A 25,360-nucleotide genomic window follows, 5' to 3' on the forward strand; every position below is an offset into this window, starting at 1 on the left:
AAATAGGTAAAGAGAAGAAAAAGGGAGATGGAAAAGTCAGAGTTGGCAGAGGAAGGCCTAGGAGGAAGGGGAGGGGGCCCCTGGTGGATCACGTGAAAGAGGTATGAGCAGATCCCCTCAAAACAGCCCTCTCCATCCTCCTTGCCCCACCTCCAGCACCCACCTGGCTGTCTCTGGGCTCCCCAGGGCCCCACACCTGGATACAGTGACATGGTGCAGAAAATTCTGTCTCTGTGTGTTGTCACCAGCTTAAGACACTGGGAAAAGACATCCCTGGGCCTGTAGAGTGCAGCTCCCAGACCAGTAGCACCAGCACCACCTGGCAAGTTCTAGAAAAGCGAATCTTTAGGCCCCTACGAATTTCGACCTATGGAGCCTCTGGAGGTGGGTGGCCCAGGCTTCCAGGGGTTTCTGGTGCCTGCTGAAGTCCGGGAATCTTCACCCTAAAGTACTTAATTGCAGACATTTTACATGCTTGACAGTAAACACTTGCGTGGGCTCTAGACTTTTCTGTGTGCTGACGTGTACCCGGAATATTCCCTCTCGCAGAGGCTGTCCAGTGCGGTGAGCTTTCCAGCTGGGCCCCCCTCAGCAGCCGGGCCGATAGGGCCTCAGGGTGCTGTGCCCACCCTCCTCTTCTTTGCAATCCTTGCCTACCCTCCACGTCTCACAGTCCCTGCCAATCCTCAGCCTTCTCTCCCTCTTCCCCACTCACACTTGTGACACCTGCAGTTCTTCCTCAGCTGAGCTTCCTTCTCCCTGCAGAATGGAGCCCTCCTGATACACTTCTGAGTTTCTGCTCTGATATCCTGCCAAGCAGAAGGCCCCTGTGCCCTGCTGTCATCTGGCCGTCTGCATCCAGATGACCCTCAGATACTTCACGCCAGTAGATCCAAAGCTCGCTTACCTGTTCCCCCAAAGCCTGCACCCTGTTGCTGGATTTTGCCTTGGTGTTAATGGCACCACTTTCTTCCCAGTCAGTGGATATGTCCTCAGTCATCCTTTATTCTCTGTGGCTCCCAGCTTGCTTCCTCGTGCACTTGCCCTAGCTCACTCTACTCCAGCCACTTCTGTTGTTCCCTGAATATTCTAAGCATGTTCCTACCTTTGCACTTCCATTTCCTCTCCCTGGAATTCTCCTTTCTCAGGTGTCTCTGATTATTTCAGCTTCTTCCTTTCTTTCCGGTCTCTGATAACCATTTCCTTGCCAGCCTGTATAAGGCAGCAGCCCCTGTCCTTAATGCTTTTCCATGGCATGGATCACATCTGACAGATGATGGACAAACTAATAATACATTTGCCCCACTGGAAGAACAGCTCCATCAGGGGAGAGACCTTGCAATTCTGTTCAACATTGAATTCCTAGGCCCTGTTATAGGTACTCGATATTAATTAAATGAATGAATGAACTATGGGTGCTTATAGAGTATACCTCTTTGTCAAGAGTCTGCCCCTTAGGTAGAGCAGCCCCTCTGCTCACCTAGATATCTACAGCCTTCCCTCCAGACCCTTTCCTCCAGAGCCTCCTCCTTCAATTCCATCTTCGAAACTGATCATCCAAAATTACAAGTCTGGTGACCCACCCTCCTGCTCTAAAACCTCCAGTGGCTCCCCATTACTGCCCAGATGCAGTCCCCTCATGCTGATAGTGAGGAATCTCGGTGATCTTCACCATCCCAGCTTTTAGACTCACCTCCCTGCTTTCTGTACCTTCTCCTGCAGTGATGCAGACAGTGTCCTTTCTCTGCATTCTTACCCACACTGCTCCCTCCATGTGCTACTCTCACCCTCCTCTGCTCTCAAAACCAAAATCCTGCCCTTCTGGAAGCCTCCTTCACAACCCTCTCCTGCCTCACACAGACTCCCGGGATCCTTTCCACACATCCCTCTCTTGGTATCATCCTGAGTACTGGGGTTCCGTGAGCGTCTGCCCTCTCTCTAGGCTCATTGGATCTGTCTCCCTACATTTATGCAAATATGCCTGGTGCTGGGCCCTGGGATACCACAGCTTCACTCTCAGGGGGCCAGCAGCGTGTCTGGCAGTGGGGGGCATAGCAGCAGAAAATTGTAGGCTCCTGGCCGGCCTTGGGGCTGGGGCGGCTTCTGTTTTGTATGCCCTTAGGCCTAATCGTGCCCCTACCCTGAAGAAGAGGAGTGTCAGACTGACAAATCTTTTGGAGTCTCAGTGGCCTCACATGTAAAATAGGGACAAGCCTACTTCCCTTGCAAGTTGCTCTTTCTCTGAACCTGTACTTAGGGTGTTCACCTGGCCCACTTCACCACTCCCTTTTGGGGCCCACTAGGGACTGCCAGGCTCCTGCTCTCCGACACCTTTCAGGGAAGGAGGTGAACTTCCAGGAGCTGAGGCTTCTCCTCTTGCCAGGGGTGAGCGCTCCAATGACAAGCTGGAAACTAGTGGGGCCCAGCTCTGTTTGTTCTCAGCACCAGGAGGCTTCCTGTTCAAGGGACCAAAGGCTCCGAGAGGCCCTCTGCAGACCCTGCACTGGAGCTCTGGGACATCAAATGGTCTGAGAACCAAGTGACTTAATAATTTCAATGTAAATGCCGTAGAGTCATGTGGATTAAATTTCTCTGAAAATACACAAGGGCTTAAAAAGCAAGGGCAGAGAACACTCAGACTGGGAGAAATTTGTTTTCTCTGTCCTTTTTGTGTGTCTGTGAGTGTTGTTATTGCTGCTGAAGCCAAGGCATGTAGAAAACTGTTCAAGATGTCTGAAGCAGCAGTGTGCAGTCAGCTTTGCCTGATTTGAGTTTTGCGTTGGGGATGCAGTGGAAAGGGTTAAGAAAATAAAGTGGCCACCCCACCAGGCCTGTCCCCTCATCCTCCAGCCTTTTAATTGGGCCGATCCGTTGATATTCAAGAGGCTCACAGCTGGGTAAACAGGACACGTCCCAATGTCTGCAGTGGGGGACAGCTGGTGGGTCCTTCTCTGCGGCAATGCCGGGATGGGATCTGGGGACAGGGGCTAGGGAGTGATGTTCTTTGCCATTGCATCTCCCTATCCTTGGTGGGGATGGTGATCCTCAGGAGGTCTCAGTCTCCCGCTAGAGTGTCTTGGTCCCCTCACAGGCCCAGGCGACACAGGCCAAGGTACATGAGCTCTGCCTTAAGGGCTGGAAGCCAGGTCCGCACCCAGGAGGCAGGAAGAGCCTGGGGCAGAGGGAGCCTCTCAACCATTTCACCAGTGGCCTGGCTTCAGGTTTGGTTGCTTACTGGCTACAAGCTGCTCAATCCTCACTTCCTGTTTTGTTGATTACAAAAGACATCCACATTTTGGGTATTCTTTGATCTTCCTAGCATCTCAAGACAGGTAAGCTCATTCCCATTTTTCACATGAGTGGAGGTGAGTGGAGGTGAGTGGAGGTTTGGGAAGGATGAGAGAGCTTCTCCCAAGGTCGTCCTCCAAGTGGCAGAGGCTTTGCACTTCAACCTTTGCACTTGTCCTTTCTCCAAGGGGCCCCATGCGAAATCAGCACACCCCACTGGGGTCACACATAATAGTCAGCCAGTGTCTCCAAAAGGATATTGGCATCGACCTCTTTTTTCCCATAATCAATGCCTACAGGGTCGTGGATCTGAATAAAATTCTTGGAACGCTGCCTACAGGAGAGGGAAAGTGGAGGCCAGTGGAGAAAGCAGAGGGGAGAAGGAGCCGTGCAGGACCTGCAGTGGAGAGAGAGTCCAGAAAGGCTCAGAGGGCTCCTGTCCATTCTACACGCAGCTTGGCCCCCCAGGGTTCTGGAGGCCACTCCGTTTCTCTGACTTCAGTTGTGGCAGTAAACATGCTTAGGTCCACTGGCTGAAATAGATGTGACCTGCCCGTCCAGGGCACCAGGTGTCTCCCACGATGCTCCTGGCTGCACTCAGATCAGCAAAAGCCACAAAGAATTGGTTCTATCATATCTCTCTGCCCCTCTAAGACCAATCCCCAAGACCCTTTTCAAATGCCCCTCTTATAAGAACCCTTTCCAGGGACCCCAGGCATAGGGCTTTCTCTTTGAACACTCTGGCTGAGTTTCTGCTATGAGCAAATGCTGTGCTTGCTCTCAGGCTGCAGGCAGGTGCAGCTGGTGCCAGTAGGGGAGAGGGGCTATGGAGCAGCTCTGATACAAGGTGGGAAATGATATATGCCATTGAAGAGAAGGTAAGGTCATTTTAGGCTAAGAGAAGGAACCAGAAAGCCTTTATGGAGAAAGTAGCCTCACAAATATGACTATAATTAATACCAGGTCATATCTGGTCTAGAATTGTTTTTAAATTATTTCAAGAATATTAATGTTGACCTTTCAACTGCTCTATGACTTACTTGAAAGTGAAGCCACATTTTACCCATAACAATATTTTGCAGAGTTCAGTAAAATTTATTCACAGATGCTTAATAAACAAGTATTGGTCAATAAATTCTATTTTGGAAAAGTCAGCTTGGCTAACTCTTTAACCCCTCCAACACATGAACCATCTGGATACTGTGCATCTTATGTCTGGGCTGGTTGAGAGAGGTTCAGATTATTTAGTCTGTTAAAACATATCTTTGAGCACCCAGTAAATGCAGGGAATTATACTCTTGATTTTAGGAAGAAAGACAATGAAATAGACAATTATTATCCAGGCAATTCAATCTATGAAAGGGGAAATATAGAATTTTATGGTGGTTGCTAACCTAGTGATAATAAGGGATAGTCAGAGAAGGTTTCACAGAGGAAGTGATATCTAGGTTGATACAAGAATATGAAAGAGAGGCTCGGTGCCTGCAGCTCAGCAGCTAGGGTGCTAGGCACATACATCGGAGTTGGTGGTTTGAATCTAGCCCCAGCCTGCCAAACAACAATGCCAACTACAACCAAAAAAAAAAAATAGCTGGGTGTTGTGGTGGGCGCCTGTAGTCCCAGCTACTCAGGAGGCTGAGGCAAAAGAATCGCTTAAGCCCAAGAGGTTGCTGTGAGCTGTGATGCCATGGCACTCCACCAAGGGTGACATAGTGGGACTCCGTTTAAAAAAAAAAAAGAATATGAAAGAGAACTTTCAATTCCAGCCATCAACAATGATGAAAGCTGAACAAAATATATAAAATAACAATTTCCAGGCACTGGACAGCAATCAAAGCAGATCTCAATACCGTGAAAAGGGAAGTACTGGAGCTGAACTCACACTCACCCAGTCCCCTCTCTGAGGGTATTTTTCCTAGCTATAGCACAGGAAAATACAGTACAGACAGAAGCACTCTTGCTGCTGGGTGGAGGGAATGGTGATTGGAGTTTGGGCTACAAAGATGACTAGGATTTGGGAAGGGCAAATACTAGAAAGGAGAGAACCACAAAAAGTGAATCTCCAAAAACTCTGTTATAAGTTCCCTTCAGGTTCTTGGCTAACTCCTAAGCTGTGTGTGCATAGCGTGAGACTCTAGAAAATCCATTAAAAAATAGCCCCTGGGAGCAAAGATTTAGAGGCTGCCACTTAGTGTGGGGGGAGAGATGTTGCTGGGGTCCATGCCCAGGCAGAATGGAGAGACCTTAGTGAATACTCTGGGTTTTCATTTGAGACCTCAGAAAATTATGCTCTAAGAGTAAAGATCACATCTCGAGAATAAAGGCAAAACTAGATTAGACCTGACCAAGGCCCAAAGCATGCCTTGGTGAGATCTAGGTTTCATCAACAATTTAACTGCCTATCGGATAAAAATATAGCATCCTTTAAAGGAAGGTAACATAACCTACAGTGTAAGATCAATAATATTCAGCATAGAATAAATAAATTACTATCTGAAATAAATACATTACTATTCTTTCCTTGTCAGAGAAGGTTTCTCAGAGGAAAGAGGAAAGAGTCAGGAAAAAGTGACCTATAACAAACTGTAAGATAAAACAGTCACGAGAAACAGACCAGAGATGACATAGATAATTGGAGTTAATAAGAAATTCAAAGTAATTATGATTACTATGTTAAAGACAATAGAATAAAAGATGGAAAGATGGGATAAAGATAGATTATTGTGACAGAATTAAAGAAAAAAGAAATCAAATGGAAATTCAGGAGCTTCAAAATAAAATATCTGTAATAAAGAGTACATTGGATGGGTTTACTGCACACTGGAGACAGCAGAAATCAGTATTAGTAACCTTAAGGACAGATCAATAGAAGAAATCTAAAACATAGGGAGAGAAAAAATGGATTAAATAAACCCAACAGGGTTATGAAAAACATGGGAAAAAGTCCAAACAGTCACACAACTGGAATTTAAGAAGAAAAGAAAAGAAGACATGGAACAGAACCTATGTTTAAAGGAATACAGGTAGGGCAAGTGCCCGTGGCTCAAAGGAGTGGGGCATGGGCCCCATATACCGGAGGTGGTGGGTTCAAACCCAGCCCTGGCAAAAAACTGAAAAATAAATAAATAAATAAAAGAATACAGGTAGAGACTTTTCCAAATCTGATGAAAATATCAATCACAGATTCACGAAGCTTAGGAAATCCTCAGCAAAACAAATGCAAAGCAAACTATACTTAGGGTATATCATTGTCAAACTGCTGACATTGAAGACAACCAGGAACACAATGACAGGAAAACGACATGTTACATTCAAACGAGTAAGGATGGAACTGAAGGTTGACGTCTCAACAGAAAGGATAAAGCCAGAAGACCCGAAACAATATGTTAAAGTGCCAAAAAAAAACCCTGCCAACCTCGTATTCTATAACTAGAAAGATAGAATTCAAAAATTAGAGTGAGACAAATAAATAAAAGCCAACAACAAACCCAGCTTCCAAAGCTGAAAGAACCATTGTCAGCAGACTTGTACTACAAGAAACACTAAATAGAGTTCTTTGACTAAAAGAAAATTATCTCAAAGAAGAGCACATGGCTGTATGTGAAAAACCAAAGAGCACCAGCCTGGGTAACTATGTGTGTAAGCAGACATAAATACTAACAGTTTAAAGCAATAATAATATTATCTTGTGGAACTTTTAACAGATACAAAGGTAACATATATGACAGGTATAACACAAAGAACAGAATAGGTAACTGGAATTAAACTATTGTGAAGTTCTCATGTTATTCAGGAAGTAGTAAAAGTACTGATTAATACATTGTTAATAAATCAGGAATGCATATTGTAATTTCTAGAAAAAAATCAGAGAAAAAATATCCAAAATGCTTGAACAATTAAAAAATTCAAAAAGGAAAAGTATAAAAGGACGATAAATAGGTGGGAGAAATATAACACAGATGAAGTTGGACAATTAAGTTTGCGAACTCATCCGAGGAAAAGTGCTGCAGGCCACAGTGCTGGATATCACTACGGTCACCTTTGGAGTACTTCCTTTGGGAGACTACACTAATGCCAGTGCCTAGTCCACCCTTCACAGCAATGTGGAACTCTTTCTCTGTAACGGATATTAAAGCTGTTGTACAAGCCTTGACAATTAAATTCATGAACTCACCCTGGACAAAGTGCTTTGAAGAGTGGACTAGGCCTTGGGATATACGTGTTTGTGGATTAGAAGACTTGCTATTATTAAGATTTCATTTCTTTATCTATAAAATGGAACCTATAAATCAGTATAGTTTCAATAAAAATCTCAGCAAATTTTCTTAGAAGAAAATTGACAAGCTGATTTAAAAATTTTATGAAAACATAAAAGACCTGGCATAGCTAAAACAATCTAGTCAAAGAAAAACAAATATAGAGAACTCACGCTATTTGACTTCAAGACTTATTTTAAAGCTACAATAACCAAAGAAGCTTTTTATTTGTACAAGTTTAGAGAAATAGACAAAAGGCATAAAATTGAGTCAAGAAATAGGCACACATATGTACAGTCACCTCATTTTCAACAAAGATTTCTCTAGAATTCAGTGGGGAAGTGGTCTTCTAACAAACGGTGACAAATCAACTGAATGTCCATATTTAAAAAATCCCCCAAATCTTTAAACATCAAACTTCTAAAAGAAAACAGAGGAGAATATCTTTGTGATTTGTGAAGAGGCAAAGATTTCTTTTTTTTTTTTTGAGACAGAGCCTCAAGCTGTCACCCTGGGTAGAGTGCTGTGGCATCACAGCTCATAACAACCTCCAACTCCTGGGCTCAAGTGAGTCTCCTGCCTCAGCCTCCCAAGTGGCTGGGACCACAGACGCCTGCCACAATGCCCAGCTAGTTTTTGGTTGCAGCTGTCATTGTTGTTTGGGGGGCCTGGGCTGGATGTGAACCGGCCACCTTAGGTGTATCTGGCTGGCACCTTAGCCACTTGAGCCACAGGCGCCCAGCCGAGGCAAAGATTTCTTAAATGAAACATATAAAAACACTGGCCATAAAAAAAGACCAATAAGTTAGACTTTATTAAAGTCTTTAAAGTTAAGAACTTCTGTTCATCAAAAAATACTATTAAGAGAATAAAAAGGCAAGCCACAGACTGGGAAAGATAGTTGCAATGCAATCTATCTAACAAAGGATTTGTATACAGAATATATTTTTTAAAGTCCTGCAAATCAACAAGAAAAAGACCTTCAACACGATTTGAAAATTGGACAAAATACCTGATCCAATATTTCACAAAAGGGGATATCCAAATGGCCAATAAATTTACCAAAAGGCTCTTAATATCATTAGTAAATAGAGAAATGCAAATTAAGCCTGCAATGAGATACCACTCCATACAACCAGAACTAAAATTAAAATGACTAGTAATACCATGTGGAACAACTATAACTCTTATTTTACTAGAGATAGTTAAAACTGCTAAACCATTTTGAAAAAAAAAACTGCTTGGTATATCTTAAACTTAAAGGTAAACTTATACCTACTCTTGAACTCAGCAATCCTATCCCTGAGTATAATATACCCAATAAAAATGAGTACACATGCCTATCAAAAAAAGACATGTACAAGAATGTTAATAGTAGCTGTATTTGAAATAGTCTCTAAATGCAAACAATCTAAATATAGTAGAATAAATAAATAACTTGTATAACAATAATTGTATTAATATAATACAGCTGATGGAGTATTATCCATCAATGTGTAAGTGTGATACTTTTGACATGTTAAACCTTATAGATATAATGTTTGATAAGAGAGGTATGATTTCTTCTATATGAAGTTCTGTATATTTTTTTCTATATGTATATCTATATAATTTCACATATAAGAATTTCAAAATGAGTAAAATGAATCTATGGAGTCAGAACAGTGGTAACCTGGAGGGGCATTTGGCTGAGCTGGGGGAGTAGACACAGAGGAGCCTTCCGGGAAGCTGGACACGGTATGTATCTTGTCCCAGGAGGTGTTTACATGAGCATACATGCAAGTAAAAGCCCACTGAGCTGTGTACTCAAGATATCTATGTTTTATTGTATGTAAGGTGTGCCTCAACAGAAAGACAATTAGTAAGAAAGAGGTTTTTTTACAAAAGAAAAAAGAATAGGAGACAATTAACCAGATCCAAATGGTAGGGTAGGAAGAGCAGGGAAGTAGGAGAGGGTGTCACAGGAGGGAAGAGCATTTGGGGAGGAGGTCTGGGGAACTGGAAACCTGCAGTTAGGCAACGTGGCCGTGGTCGAGTGTTGGAAGTAGAAGGAGAGGAGGTGGGGGGCAGGGCCAGGAGCCAGACTGAGAGGAGGGCAGCACAGAACATTAATTGCCAGTGTTCATGCAGTGCCTTGACTCTGCAAGGGCTTCTCAAAGGGCCAAGCAGAGGCCTGTCCCTTTCTACCCCAGGCAGGCAGGCAGGAAGCAGGCCTTGCCTTTTTTGTCAGCTAAAAACCAATCCAGAAAGAGAATAGTGATTAGCAGTAAATGTGAATGAAGGATCTCAGTAGGGTGATAAAAACATCCTAAAACTGGTCATGATGGCTGCACGACTTGGTAAAATTACGAAAAAAGAAAAAATTGACTTGTATACTTGAAATGAGTGAATTATATGATAAAATAGGCTACAATAAAGTTGTTTTAAAAATTGGGTGCAGGGTGGTTGGTGCCTGTGGCTCAAAAGGGTAGGGTGCTGGCCCTATATGCTGGAGGTGGTGGGTTCAAACCCAGCCCCGGCCAAAAAAAAAAGAAATTGGGTGCAAATACTTTCTTCCTCTTGATTGCCTGTGCCCTGCGGGTCCAACACTATAGCCTAGGTCCAACACTATAGCCTTGAACTTCTGGGCTCAAGGGATTTTCCTGCTTGAGCCTCATGAGTTGCTAGGACTACAGGCACCGGCTACCTCGGGATCTTTCTGGCCTTCCACCACTGGCTCTTGCTCTTCCTCCCCTCTGATAACTGTGTTTCAGCTTGTGAACACACTCACATTCATCCTAATAGCACTCCAAATAGGCAGGACCAGAGACGCTGCCCCCACTGATGAGAAACCAAGACCCTGAGTGGGGTTGGCAGGGGAGTGCCTGCTACCTGTGCTGTCACATAAGCCAGGGAAGTGGAGGGGGGCATTCATTCCCCTTTCACAGAGGAGAAGACAGAGGTCCTGAGGGGGGCATGCTCTGGCTTGCCTAATCAGGGGCAGAGCCTGTGCAGCCTCTGATCTCCTGGCACAGAGTCCAATGATTGGAAACAGTAGTCTGCATGTGAGAGCCAGCCAGGCAGAACGGAGGGGCCAGGTGTGGGCAGCCCCTGTCACTCACCACTTCTTGCCATTGATCTCGTGCTGCTGTACTGTGTAGCCAAAGAAGGCGGTCCTGGAGCCAGGGATGACCCGGGGCTTCCTGGTGTCCACGTTGAAGGTGTCCGTGAAGCCTGGGGTGGGGGAAGAGCAGAGGTGGAAGAGTCAGACAGGTGGAGGTGCAGGCTCCAGGGTTGCACTGGGACCCACGGACACGTCACCCACCTCAGAGGGTCTTGGCTGTTGGGGGGATATGCATAGGCTCCCTCTCCTTGGGGAGCCCCCATATGGAGTAGTTGACACAGTCCCTGCTTGGGAGAGCTCCTGGTCTGATGGGAGAGAGTCAGCCCCTGCCCTGGGGGAGCCGTACAGCGGCTTTGAGGGAGACCCATCTGAGAGGAAGACCCGGCCTCCCCTCCAGAGAATCCTCCTCTTACAAGGACAAGACAATTTTCTTCTGACCCATCCCTCCTTCCTCCACTCTGCTCTTTCCAGCTTTTGTGGTTCTCCTTTTCATTTTTCCCTCTCTTTCCCCTCCTCTCTCCCACTCTCTCTTCTCCTCCCTCTTCTGGCTTTTCTCATCTCTTCCCACTGAAGAGTCAGGGAACTGGCTTCCCGCCTCCTCTCCCCACAAAAGCCTGGGTTCTAGCGACCATGGGTTCCAGCACTGCTGGCTGCTGCTTCCTTCTGAACTCGTTGGCAAAGCTCTGTCTGGTTTCAGCAGTGGCTACTGCTTGGCTGGGGCGGCTGAGGCAGAGCAGAGAGGAAGTCCTGTAAGCCTCTCGCCCCGGCCCCCAGAGTCTTCCCTGTTTGGGTAAGTCATACACCAATTAACTAATTCTTCCTGGCCAGAGGCCGGATTGAGCTAAACACTTGACCTCTTTGGGCAAATCACAGGAAATGACATCTCACACCTGTGTGGCAGCTCGGGTTTCTGGATCTGCTCACATCTGCTATCACCCACTCTCCTAGGACCTTGGGAGAATGATCAAGCATCAACCACGTTTGCCAGACCCACTTGCAACAGCACCAGAGAGGTTCAGGGCTCTGCCTAGGGGAGCACACTGGGTGGGTGGTAGCACCAGGGCTGGGACTTCGGATGCCTCCTCTGCAAGTCCTTCCCTCCATGAGGCATTTTTAGGACACATCTGACTTTGATGCCTACTCAAGTCATACCTCTGCCTGCTTGTCACCACTAACAGGATCACCATACCTAGGACCGTGGGATTCAAGGGCTGGGATCCTGCCACGAGCCAAAACTTTTGGATAAATGAATCAGAGTAGAACTTTCACTATTGTCTCCTTTCACACAGGTGGCACCTTATAAGTTTCAAAGAACATTCACATCTATGTCATCATTTGGTCTCCATGATAACCCTGTGAGGGGGGCAGTAAGGGCAGAGCTGAAGGTCAGAGAGGTTTTAACTGGCCTGCCCGAGGTCCCAGAGCCTGCTGTATAGGGACTCTGAATCTGAGGCTTGGACCCTCCAGTGCTGCACTCTCCTTCCCCTGGGCACTGACCCCTTGGTCTAAATGTTCAAGGGTGATGCCCTGGGGCACCCACTTGAACAGGGCCTATTGTACAGAAACTCATCTTTTTCTATAATTCCTTTTTTTTTTGTCCAGCAAATGCCCACAGTGGCCAAAAGTTCCATCCTTAGAGTCACAGAATTAGAGTCTCCAGAGGTAAAACTGGAGGACCTGTGAGCAGGGATGCTAATTATCAGTGCTGTCTGTGGCACTGAGTTACGTTAGATTCTGAGGTCAGGTCTGCGCTCAGTGGGGAAGAGTGGAGCGCTGGTAAAGTGCTGCCGTGGGGACAGGGCAGGACGGTGGCAGCAGGTGATTCTGCAGTGCCAGCCCTGTCCTCAGAATTCCTAACAGGCCATATGAACTTAGTGTCATGGCTCTGGAATGGGGGTAAGAGAAGAAAAGTGTGTTGACCAACTAGTGCCTTGTTGACACAGCCCGCACCATGAATGGACTTGGCCTGGTTAGCAGCCGCCAGGTTTAGGATGTGGACTCTGGTCAGGTGTACACAGGGGAATGAGGAGCCCAGGTCCCTGGCCAGTGAGGGCATGTCATGGAGCAGAGACAGACATTCATGTCACCTGTGCAGAGCTGGGAGGTGGGGGGCATGGAGGAGCCAAAGGGCTACAGTTGCCAAGGGAAACTCACTCTCTCTCCAGTGTGTCCTGAGAGTGAACACACACACGTGTATGCACGCACAGACAGAGATACACATATCCACGTACGTGCACACACGGACACACACTGGCACAGGGCACACACTTTCCCTGACTGTGGGGCGACACCAGCTCCCTCAAGACCCCTGGAGACTAGGTCTTCCCTTACTGCGTTGGACCCCAGCAGGGGAGGTGAGCTGAGCACGAGGAAGCTAGAGGATAGCTCTGGGCGTCGGGAACTCCAGACCACCCACCACTTCCTGGCCTGCAGAGGGGTCAGTGGAAATGAAGCCATCAGTTGTGTCCCAGGCCTTCTCCACCCACACCCTCTATCAGCATTTCCTGAGCTACCACAGCCAGAGGGACCCTTCCAAGACCTGTCAGATCCCGTCACTCCTCAGCCTGTCCCCTCCATTGAGGGTTTCTCACTTCACTCACAGCAAACCAGATTCCACATGCAAAGCCCTGCGTGCTGCACCCCACCCACGCTCACTCCTGACTCCTACACTCCCCTCAGCCTGCTGCTTTGGCCACACTGTCCTCTGGCTGCTCTACTATGTCAGACCTGTCCTCTGCTCAGCATCTTTGCCCTGGCTGTTCCCTCTGCCTGGAATGCTCTTCCACCCGCCCCTGCAGCCCCTCCCCCTCCCGCCATGTCATTAGGGTCTCTGTTTCAGTTCCATCTTGTTCAGCACCGGGCCTCCTGGCTCTCTATGTCCTCTTGCTCTGCTTCATTCTTCCTCGTAGTACTTATCACAATATTATACGTCTTGTATTCATTTGCTTATTGTCATCTGGCCCATACTTTATAATATTGCTCATGTTCTCTTTGTGCCATGAGATTCTGCCATATTCTCACTTATCCTCAGGTCACAATACTGCTAATTGAATAGCAACCTGGACCTCACTTGGTTGGGATGCTCTTTCCCCTCAAGGGAAAGGAAAGAACGCTCGAGGAGCTCTGACGTATTCCAGATACCAGTCTAGATGTCTAACCACTAATGTTACATGAATCAATTAAATCTCACACCAGCCCCAGATAGATAACCCTAGAGATAGATAGTGTCATTATATAATTTACCACAAATCACTCAGCTGGGGAGAGATTAGCTGGGAACATAACTAAAGAATTTGGGGTGCTGGGTGATATGTTACCCTGTTGATCAGCCTTTCATGAGAAGGACCCACTAAGGACAAGAGAAGACTCTTTTCAGAGGAGAGCTTCTCCCTTTCCTCCCCTCTCCCAGCGTGGAGGGAAAGCCATGGCCCACGGGAGGTGGCCTCACGTGGGCTCCACCTAAAGTCAGTCTTGCCTTCCCCTGTACTCCCACCCCATCTTCATGGGGGACAGGATTAGTGAAATCTGGCCACGAGGAACAGGCGTTAAGTTACAAAGCACTGGTTTCTTTCCCAGAGACCAGTCGGCATTTGCTTCTGACCAAACCGAACCAACCAGAGAATGAATTTCCTAAAAATGATGTCAAGTCCACGTCTCTGACCTTGGTTCCTGACAAGATCCCTGGCCTTCTTCTCTAGTGGTGGGTGGTTTTCCATGCTGGGGGAATGTACTCCTTCCGGAGATTTATGACCCCCAAATACCAACAAAAGAAAACAAAGTTGTTTATGGGAGTCATTAGGCTGATCGAAGCGATGCTGGGAGGCGGGTTGGGCGGCTCGCCACACTGCTGGCTTATATTGATGACGGAGGGGAAAAAAGCCACAATTCCTGGGCTGCTTTCTCATGGACTATGGCCAAAGTTACGTCAGCTGTTGCTCCCTTTCTCAAAATCTTATGTCTTTTGAAAAAAGCATCAGTTAGTCCCAAGAAGGGACCAAAACCCCAACATCACGCTGTGGTCTTCAAGCCACTCACTGCAGGTTAAGGTGGAGGCCACCGCCTGCCACCAGGTGGGGTAGCCCCAGTCCCTAGTGGTGACCACAGTCATGGACAACTCAACAGCTCGGAGGAGCATTCACTCTAGCATGAGGAGGCCTGCTGTGCCTGTCCATTTTCACTACCTCCCCTCCTCCCAGCTCCCAGGGATTTGGGGAGAAAGTCCTAAATCTCCCACATGGCCCTAGCCTCCCCAGTCTCATCTTGTGTGAGTTTTCCTCTGGGTCTCCCTCCTGTTCTCCAGATGCACCTCCGGCCTTTGCACATGCCATTTCTTCCACCTGCCTCCCTTGAAACCACCGCCCCTTCATATCTCAGCTGAAGGGTCACATCCTCCTTGGCTCCCATAGGAAATCTCCTTCACGTCATGATCTGACCCCTGCACCTCACTAATGGGTGGCTAGTTACTTCTCATTTCTTTCTTTGTTTTTGAATATTTTTAAACAATTTCAGATTAATATGAAGGTACAAACGATTAGGATACAATGTTTACATTTGCTGTAAAGTCCTAGTTGCAGTTGGGTCCCGCACCCAGGAGGTGTGCCACATACCCTTACCCTTAGGAGCACACCCATCCCCCGGTCTTCCTCCTTCCTCCTCCCCCAACTTAAAATAGTTGTCATAGTTATTGTTATCCTCAATGAATATGATTATCTGATTAACTGTCTCCCCCTCAGGACCCTGGCTCCAGGAAGGCACAATGGGGTCTGTTTATGACCTACTGCTGGATCTAGCACTTAGTACAGGGGTTGAGGGGCGAGTGGGACTGAGACCAGGGACCCTACCAGCGTGGCGTGTGGCCCTGGGAAGCACGGGAAGAATAAGACCACACTGTAGGCAGAAGGCCACAAGTGTGGGATAAGGGAAGGACCTTGGAGGGCTGGGTGGTTTCGGGAGATGTCATGTTGGTCTCAAAGGGCAATATGTTGTAATAGATGAGGTGGCGCAGAGGTGACAGTCAGGCTTTCCTGGTGTGAATGTGGAGCCAGGAAGAAAGAAGAGAAGAGTCTACCTGGGCAAAGGTGTCCAGAGTTGCCTGGCTCCTCCTGCCATTCAGTGCCTTGAGGGTGAGGCCAGGCATGGAGGGAGCATAGGCTTTGAGTTCAGGGAGAGCTTGGTTAGAAGCTTAGCTCCAGCATTCATTCACTAAGTGAGTGATCCTGGGCTAGTTCCTCTACTTTTCTGGTTCTTAGTTTACCCATCTGTAAAATGGGAATAATAATGCTTATATAGACTGGGAATAATAATACTTCTATAATAATACACTGAAGGGTGGCTGGCAAGACTAAATGGAGTAACATGTGTCAGTGTCTGGTATGTAGAAGGCACTCAATATACCTTGGATAAATTGAACTGAATCAAGATTCCCTGTTCTCTGAGCTGCCTCAGTGCCTTTGCCCGTGCCTGGGAGGCCTTTTCTCCCCTCCCTGTCACATCTCAAGGCTCAGCTCTGATGACAGACACCTCTGCTATACAGTGATCCTTACTCTGAGGCTGCACGGCCCTCAGCCTGGCTGCTCATAGCTTCGTCCCTCCCTGCCTTGGATTACCACTGTTTCTCCATCTGTCTTGCTCTTTTATCAGGTTATATACTTTTCAAGGCCACAACCATGAGGGGCTTTTTATCCTTGCCCAGTGTACAAAAGATGCAGATAGACTTGTCTGTTGGATTCTTCACTTTCTGAGAGTCTGTTCTCAGAACGAGTATCTCTTGGCTTCTTCCCTCCCTGCCCTACTGAGGTACCAATAGTCCTTTACCATTTAGGGAACAACAATAAAAATAATGGCATACAGGGTGGTGCCTGTGGCTCAAAGGAGTAGGGCGCTGGCCCCATATACCAGAGGTGGCGGGTTCAAGCCCAGCCCTGGCCAAAAACTGCAAACAAAAAAAATGATAATTATAATAATAAATAAAAAAAATATAATGGCATACATACACACAGCACATACTAGGTACCGAGCTCTGTTTTAAATTAATTTAACGCTTACACAATAAATTTTAGAGTAAATGTATTATTATCCTCCTTTTATAGGTGAGGAAACTGAGGCACAAAGAAGAAGGTCAGCAACTGGCCGAGGTCACATAGCCAGGGAGCCCCAGGGGTCCTGTGCCATCCCGCCACCACCATCAGGCCTTCTCCCCTTTGAGTTACCCACTCTCCTTAGTCGCTGAGTCTTCCCTGGAGTGGTCTCACCCAGGCTGTCCCCCACCCTACCCATCCTGCAAACTCACCCACCTTGGGTCCCCTCCCCTCAGATCCTGCTTATTAGAGAAATGGTTGATGACTCCTTGACTAGGACCTGTGGAAGATGGAGACCAGGAATATGGAAGGATGGAGCCTTGAACGTCTGGATGAAGGCCCAGATCTGAGCTGCCAGCCAGAGGGACCCACTCTGTGGAATCTAAGAAGGAACCTCCCTGGAAGCCTTCCCACTGCCAGGCCTCAGGCCTTTGCCCTCTCTGGGTTCTGCTCCATGGGGCAGACACACCTGTGTAAGCAAGAGCTTTCATTTTCCTTGGCGGGAAGGAGCTGGGATGGGGTGAGGGAGGCTAGATTTATCGCCAAGATTCTCTGGCATTATCTCCCTCTTGCCAGTTTTACTTGGATACCAAGAATCTTCATGTCCAAATCACAGACAGGAATGGGGGAGGAGAGAGAAGATCATAAAATTGTCCTAAGCAAAAAGATATGGCAAAGTGAACCTCCTGCTTCTATGGAAAAAAAAAAAAAAGAATCACAAGCCATCCCAAAGTGAGAAAGAAGTGAGCTTTAGATGCCCAGCTACTTCCCATCCTCTGCATTCTACCCCTTCTTTCTCTGCTGCCTGCCAGACTTCCTTTCGCTCTGAGGCTATTGTTCCAAGAGACATTTAGGAGGACAGTGCCAGGTATGGGGGCATTGCTGGAGGCTGGAGGACCCTAGGCTAGGCTCTTGGAATAGGCCCTGGTCAGATAGCAAAGGAGGGCCAGAGGATGTGGTCTAGAGATCAGAGAAGTTTCCAGCTAGTTGAAGGAAGAAGGCCTCCACTGGAGAAGAGGGATTTTCCAGCTTGGAGCCCTTTGACTCCGGAGAGAAGTGAGGAACCTACAATCATCAAAGGAGAGCTAGTAACTATGCCCTTTTTAACCTAGGAAGCCCCCAGGCAGGAGGGCATTGGGGCCCTGCCCTTGGGAGTTTCCAGGCTGGTGGGGAAAGTGTGCAGTCCCACCCCATGGGCTAATCCCTGGCTTGTGGTATTCAGAGCCTACAGCCATGCTGGGTAGGCAACAGATATGTTTGTAAGTCAACAGAGCCTGAAGTGGAGCCAAGAGAAGTTTCAACTAGGGTGGGGTGGTCTGGGTTCTAATCTCAGCTTTGTCATCGACTTGGCTGTGTGTGGACAGAGAGTCATAATGCCTCTCTGGGCTTCAGTTCCCCGTTTGTGAAATGAGAGAATCCTGCTCTCTGACATCTCAGGCCCACTCCTGGCACACGTCCGGAAGGTTCTCTTGGGCAAACATGCAGCTGACTCCCAGTTGTCAGCACTCGAGCATCTGTCTTGAGTCTCCGCAAACAATTTAGAATTGGAGGCCAGGCAGCATGAAGGAATGCAAACTCATCTTACTGCTGGCTGGAGCCAAACACATTTAGGAAGGGAAATCTCCAGGCAAAAATGATAATATTTTGCATTCCCAAGCCAACAGAAGGGATTAAAGAAAATCATCTCATATTCTGCATTACCCAGGCCCAGCCCCCTCTCCCCATGTTTGCACCATGGAGACTTGGCCACAGGGCCCTCTTGCCCTGGATGGGGCTTCTGGGCACTCCCAGATGTCAGAAAGATGGACCCTTGATGGGGGTCCAGGCAATGTAGTCACCTTTCACAGAAAGCCCCACCTCGCCCCAGAGCTGTGCCATGCTGAACCCCAGCCAGATGCTCCAGGGCTAGTGGTGAGGTGGAGGCCCTGGTTCTCATCAGACCCCTCTTAGTTCAAAGGCGGGGGGCGGGGGACTGTGTGCACTGACCACTGGAGACCTGACTGTGTGGCCTTGGAATGACCGAGGCATCTCTCTCTCAGGGGTCTTCTAGGAATGGTTGCAATATTCACCTCTGCAAGGACATAAGGCTGGAGGGCAGAGTGCCAAGGTCAAAGACCAAAGGACAGACTTCTAACTTTTGGACAGACAACTGGTTTTAGGACTCAGAAAAGGGGCCACGAAAGTGAACTTTCCCTCCTCCCTGCCCCCCCCCCCAACCCCGGGAGCTAAGACTGCTATGGTAAGAACTTGGCTGGGCATCAGGATATGTGGTTTTTGCCACCAATGGACTATGTGACCTTAAATAAGATACCTCCCCTGTCTAGGCCTCAGTCTCCCCTTATAGAAAATGAGGAAGCTGGACCAGGGCTTCTAAGAACATTTACAGCACCAAGTTCTGAGTCTGTGTGCTCCGCCAACTCTGATTCACTTCCAAAACCACTCCTGTGAGAGGGGACGGGCAGCAGATTGGAGCTGGGGGCACCCCTGGCAGATGGACGGCCATTGCCTCGGCCAGTCTCCACCAGATCAGAGCATTCCCCTCTTCTCACCAGTTCTTGGGTCCAGACAAATGTCCCCAGCCTCAAGCCACTTATAAAAGTAAACTATAGCCCCTCTTCACAGAAGCTTAGCACCCAGCCGGGCCTGTGATTGGGGCCAGCCTGGTGATGCCAAGCCAGCCCTCACCACCAGGCCTGGATGCCCTCCTGTGCTTTGGAGCAAACTTGCCAAAACTCCGGCCCTCCCTGGAGAGGGATAAATGTCTCCTCTTCACTCTTGCAAAAGATCAGCCTGTTTTCTAGCTTTTCTAATCAACTCATCAGCATCTTACTTCTCTGCCAAATGACTGCCCTTCTGAATGGGACTTCACATCTCTCTGCTAACTAAGAATTATCCTCTGCTTTTTCCCCTGAAGGAACCCCCCCGCCCCCCTCCCCCGGTTCCCTCCTACTTCATGTTCCTTCAGCCACCCATCTCACCAGCCAGCTGCCTGAAGAAGTAGGATGGAGTCTTGTTTGGGGTGGGTGTCAGATCTCTGTTCCCGGCCTCCATATGGGTGAGAACACTGCTCACCAGGAGACTGGGGTGTGTCACAGCACAGCCAAGGGATCGACCTATGAGCACAAGGTGGGGAGGGATAACTGGAGGAAGAAGTTATATGTCCCCATGGAGTCCAAAGAAAGAAGAGGGTTCCATCCATGTGAAGGCTGGCCAGAGCCTGGCCAGAGAGGGGAGGGAGAAGCAACACAGCAGCACGGAGGCTTCTGTGGAAAGACTTTATCTCTCCCCATGGTATGAGCACACCACTTGTTTCTTAGAGGACTCTCTTAGGGAAATTATCTCATTTAGGAAACAGCATGTCCTCAGTCCACACCCTCTGCTGCTTCTGGCAGCGAGTGGCTCTGAGCGCGCCAACAGTTTGAAGCAAGGCCTGCTGCATGAGAGCTGCGGCCACACTGTCCTGTGTGCACTTGCATATCCTCTGGAATGTCAAACGTGTGAAGAACACACCAGGAACCAGTATGTGCGGTGTGTATGATGAGGGGGCTGGATGTCCTCATTAGAAGATTTCAAGAGTCCACTTCAGCTGAGAATCTTGAACACTCAGTTGGCCTTGATGGAGATGCTTGCTCGGAAAGGGCAAATGATGTGCTGCCTGGTTTGAGTTTACCAAATTAACTTGATATTCATCCAAGAAGGACCTGAACAGAGGGACACAGGGTGGCCTTCTCTTTACCTACTGCCCTCTGTCAATCAACCTCCCCTGTCTCCACCAGGCCCACGTGTGTCCTCATGGTACAATCCGGGAGCACCCTGGCCTTGGACTCTCTACCTGTCTCCTACTTCAGTCTCATTAACTCATCAAGAGCCTTGTCTGTTCTCTGGCCTGTCTCTTCAGTGTCTATTCTGTTCTGGAGAAATCAATGCATGCAAATGGGTGACTTATCACAACAATCTTCCCTCAGTTTGTTCTCCAAAGCATCTGCATCTCTATCTAAGGAAGAATTCTCCAAATCAGAAGCAAACACACAGGGCTGGCAGCCTGGGGAGTAGTGAGGGCCCCTTTGCTGGGGTGTGCAGGAGACCAAGCGTTTGCCGGGGCAGGTGGCATGTGGGCTGCAAAAAAGGATACTTTCTTAGGTGTCTGGAGAGGGGGAGACAGGACAATCAAGTGCTGGGGAGAACTATGGCTGCTCTTTGCATTTTTTCTGAGAAATCAGGATATGCCAGTGTGCTGGTTAAGCAGATGTTGGGCTCATGGAAAACAGTCCTAAAAATTGAAAACAGTGGATAGTGTGCTGAAATTTGCTGTAATTACTCTTGTTTTTCCTCTGAGTCCTGGACAGCCATCTCGTGCCTCTAGTGAACATATGGATCACCTCTGTGGGTTCCCAGTTTTAGAAAAACCAGTGTATTTTTCTGCCTTACATCATTTACCATTTTCTCTAAGTAGGAAAGTTGATCAAAATGGATCTCTTTCTTTGAGTTTTCAAGAGTTCTATGAAGGATATAAACACGATAATCTTAACATCATGAATCTCTTAAGTTCTCTTAAAGTATAATAAAGTCTCGGTCAATTAAAGCACATAAAAACATACGCCCAAATGCACACACATATATGCACATGCCCACATGTATACACACACATATACTCACATACACAGACATGATTAAACACACATATGCACACATGAGCTCCCCACTGACACATTCACACACATCTCCCCACCCCCCACCACACTTCCACACTGTATAGAAAACTGAAGTCTGAAGAGATGTAACCCCAGGTGGACACCTGCAGGATCTTGCTGAGACAGGATCAGCTCACATCACACCCCAGCCCAGCCCAGCCAGCCCTCCAAGCCCCATGGAAAATTGTCCAGCCACCTATGGGACATTCTTACGTGGATGTCTTATAGCATCTCACATTTCATGTGACCAAAGAGGAACCCAGATTTTTCCCTTCTGAACTTGTTTTCTCCAGGTCTCCTCATCTCGAGGAATGGCATCACCACTGCCTGATTGCTCAAGTCAGAAGCTTGGGAGTCAATCCTCATGGTTTTCCTTTACTTCCCATCAGCAAATGCTGCAGGTTCTACCCCTCACTTCCTCTCAGATGTGTCCTGTCTCCTTTGTTGTCACTCAGATTAAGTCATTTTCATCATTTTGTGCCTGGATTTGCCTAAGAGTCACCTGGTCCCTTTATTCTGATTTTGCTAGTGGCCAAGCTACGCCAGAGTGATCTTTTAAAATTGCTGATCAGATCCAGGCTTCTAAGAGTCCCTCCATGGCTTTTAGAATAGATTGCAGACCCTTCCCAGGGCCCAGCAGGCCCTGGAGGATCTGCCTTCTTCTGTGCCATAATCTTCATCACTTACTCCCTTCTATTCCTCAAACACACCAAGCCCTTTCCCATCTTGAGGTCTTTGCACTGCTGTTCCCTTTGTCTGGAATGTTATTCCCCAAGATCTTTGTTCAGCTGGTTCCTTCTCAACCTCTAGTTTTAATGTCATTGCCTCTGAAAAACCTCTGACCATGCTATGAAGAACCCAGTATTCTTCCTCATAGCATCTTATTTATTTATTTTCAATTAAAAATAATTAGAAATGTTTATAAGAGCTGTTTGCTTCCTTGGACACAGGCTCCTCTCCCACTGCAGAAGGGCAGCGTGCTCTCAAGAGCTGGCCCTTCCTCATCCACATGATAATGCAATCTTCCCATTCAGTGATGTCACATGGGTTGTTTTAAATTGACTATAGAGGGAGGATTTACATCATAGTAATTGGCAAATGCTGCAAATAAGAATGATAGGAACTCTCTCCATCCCATCTGAAGAGCCAGAATCAGTTGGTAAACACTCACTAGCACTCTCCTGGAGGAGAGTGTATCTGTCTTTTTCTCCTTTATCCTCAGCACTGAGAACAATGCCTAGCATGCAACAGGCAATCAACATACACTTGTTAAATGAGACAGAAAAAAATGAATATAAGTGTTCAGACCTCTAAGACACTAAGCTGCCAACAAAGGGTTGAAGGGGAATATGATTCTCAGAGCTGCAAGGTGGGAGGGCACTTGGAGTACTGAATTTTGGCTTCAGAAGTCCTAGCTGTAATCCCAACATGGAGTCTAACTTGTTCTGTAGCTTCAGACCAGTTTCTCCCTCTTTCTGGCCCTCAGTTTCCTTAGAAAAAGCACATGTAGAACTACATGCTTTCAGTCCTTATGCAGAATTTAAAGAAGCCCGTTTATGTACACTCTTGCCATTTTCTTTGTGCCTCCACTCCTGAGGTCACTGTTCTGCACAACCGCAGAGGATGATGTTTACACTGTAGTTGATGTAAACTATGCAGTGCGCAGTGTATACAGCTGTACGTGGCGGCCCTGCCCACTCTCATTCTGGCCTTAGGCCATTTCAAATAGAGCCAAATTGGACAGAGAGTCCCTCCCTTTCCTGACATACTAACCAGCTCAAAGGGCTCAGACAGTTTGGTTTTGGTTTTCCTACTCCTAAGCTTGTCTCCTGCTTGTCATGGGTGTGTGGATCAAGAGCCCTGTGTATCTGGGATAAGCCCCAGTCTAGGGAGTATTTGGGCAAAGTGAGAGCACAACAAGGCTCAGGATATGCAATTTGTGGCAGGGCTTTCCCTCAGAGGAGAGGAAGTAGGGCAATGAGGACCCAGAGAGCTACTGGGCCAGTCTGCTCTGCTCTTTGAATGCAAACTAAAAAAAGGAATTGTGGGGCCATTCCCTTCTTTGACGGGAGGACCCGCCCTACAGTGGATATACTCACACCCATCTGAAAAGTTCTCTGGCTGCAGGGAGCTCAATATAGATCTACCAGATGCCTTTGGCTAGGTGGGGATGGGGAACTTTGGGGAATGGAAGTGTTTTGGTTCTCTGATGGTTATGCAGAAGTCCTTTGCCTTTTAGTATGGTTAATTTTTCATGACAAAGTTGCAAAATTATCTCTAATGTTCGCTTCCACTTATAGGAACTTAGAGAGGTGAAGAGCTCATGACTCCATCTGCCTTTGTTAGAAAACCGAAGGACTGCCACACAAGGTGGTTAGCTCCCTGTCACTGGAGACATACAAGTGTGGGATGGTCACTTGTCTGGATGTTCAGGCTCTGGCAAGGGCCCTCCTCTCTCTGGAAGCCTCTGACGCCCAGAACACCCCATCAACATGTGGATGAGGAAGGGCCAATCATGCCCTGGATCTAGCCAGGCTCTAGAGGAAATTGTTTTGAAATAGAATCGCTGCTGTCAACTTTGTTTCTCATGTTACATCTGCCTTTATAATCACAGTTCAGGTTCTGGCTCAGGAAATGTTCACAGAAGCATGGAAACATAGCCCCTGTGGGGTTTTTAGAAATATGAAGACCAAACGTTTGTTTTAGAAGTGACTAAATGGAAGTCCTGAGAGGGTTGGACTCTGGCCCTCTTGTTTAGCAGCAGATGTGTGACCTTGGGCAAGTCACCTGACCTCTTAGCATCACAGTCTCTGGGGTTAGTCTGCCTCCGTTCAAATCCCAGGCTGTGACTTCATCTCCCTGGTGATCCTGGCTACATTCCTTAACCTCTATGTTAGCCGGTATTACTGTTGTCATTAACATTTAGTAAGCACCTCATCCCTGCCAGACATTCTGTTTGTTAATGAGCATTACTGCTAGTTTTTCATATTAATCCTACCATCATTTCCACTATACATTCTAAAGAAAGGAAGTGCCTTAACCAAGGTCACACACTTAATAAGTGTCAAGTCCAATAATGACACCCCATGTCAGGAGCACATACTCCTAACACACTCCTGACCTTGTTGGACTCAGACTCAGTCTCTCTACCTGTACAAAGGGTCTCATGTCATCTCCCAAGCTACATGGGCAGATTCTGGTTTGCTGTTTCCCAGGGATTGGACCATAACCTGGGGTCTGTGTTCAGCCCGCACCATCTTCCCTGGGCACTCCTGGCTCCTTGGTGGGTACTAATAACAAGGCCACATTCTGCAGTGTACAGATGATGTCTAAACTGCTCCCTTTTGTGGGAAATGAGGCATTTTAAACTTCTGTTGCAGCCTCCTTTGTTTCCTAGGAAGTCCCATTATAGATCTAGGCCTTTCCTGTCTCCTCTGTCCTCTCTGAGCAAGTAAGTAAGTATTGATGAACACCCTGGGGCCATCTGGCAGCCTGGGTGAACCAAATTGTCCCTTTTTCAGGCCTTGCCCTTCCCTTTGCTCTCCCTCACCTTCAAGAGCCCTTCTTGCCCTCCCCACCCATGAGTGATTCCACCAACTTCTTCTTGTTCTCCAAGAAAGTCTTTGATGACAAATGGCCGGGGAAATGTCAGGACCGAACATGGACCCACCTAGCAGACTGGTATCTTAGCCCACATTACAAAGTCCTGAATCTGCAGATGCTGGTGTGGATATAGAAAGAAGGGAACACTTTTGTACTGCTGGTGGGATTGCAAACTAATACAACCTTTATGGAAAGAAGTATGGAGAATTCTTAATGAGCTAAAAGTAGACCTTCCATTTGATCCTGCAATCCCATTACCAGGTATCTATCCGGAACAACAAAATTCATTTTATTTTTTATTTCTTTGAGACAGAGTCTTACTATGTCACCCTTGGTAGAGTG

At 47.4% G+C, this 25,360-nt stretch overlaps 1 protein-coding gene across 1 annotated transcript in view; it reads right to left on the minus strand.

Moving 5' to 3' along the window:
• The window catches only part of ITGA11 (integrin subunit alpha 11), a 115,606-nt gene that overhangs the window by 78,244 nt on the left and 12,002 nt on the right, over window positions 1-25,360 (minus strand). Inside the window, exon 2 of the mRNA XM_003784461.2 lies at window positions 10,646-10,757. Coding sequence (XP_003784509.1) covers window positions 10,646-10,757 — 112 coding nt within the window. The remainder of the gene's footprint in view (window positions 1-10,645; window positions 10,758-25,360) is intronic.

The sequence above is a fragment of the Otolemur garnettii genome, unplaced genomic scaffold (assembly GCF_000181295.1).
Source record: "Otolemur garnettii isolate 467f Iridium unplaced genomic scaffold, OtoGar3 scaffold00011, whole genome shotgun sequence".
Classification (NCBI taxonomy): domain Eukaryota; kingdom Metazoa; phylum Chordata; class Mammalia; order Primates; family Galagidae; genus Otolemur; species Otolemur garnettii.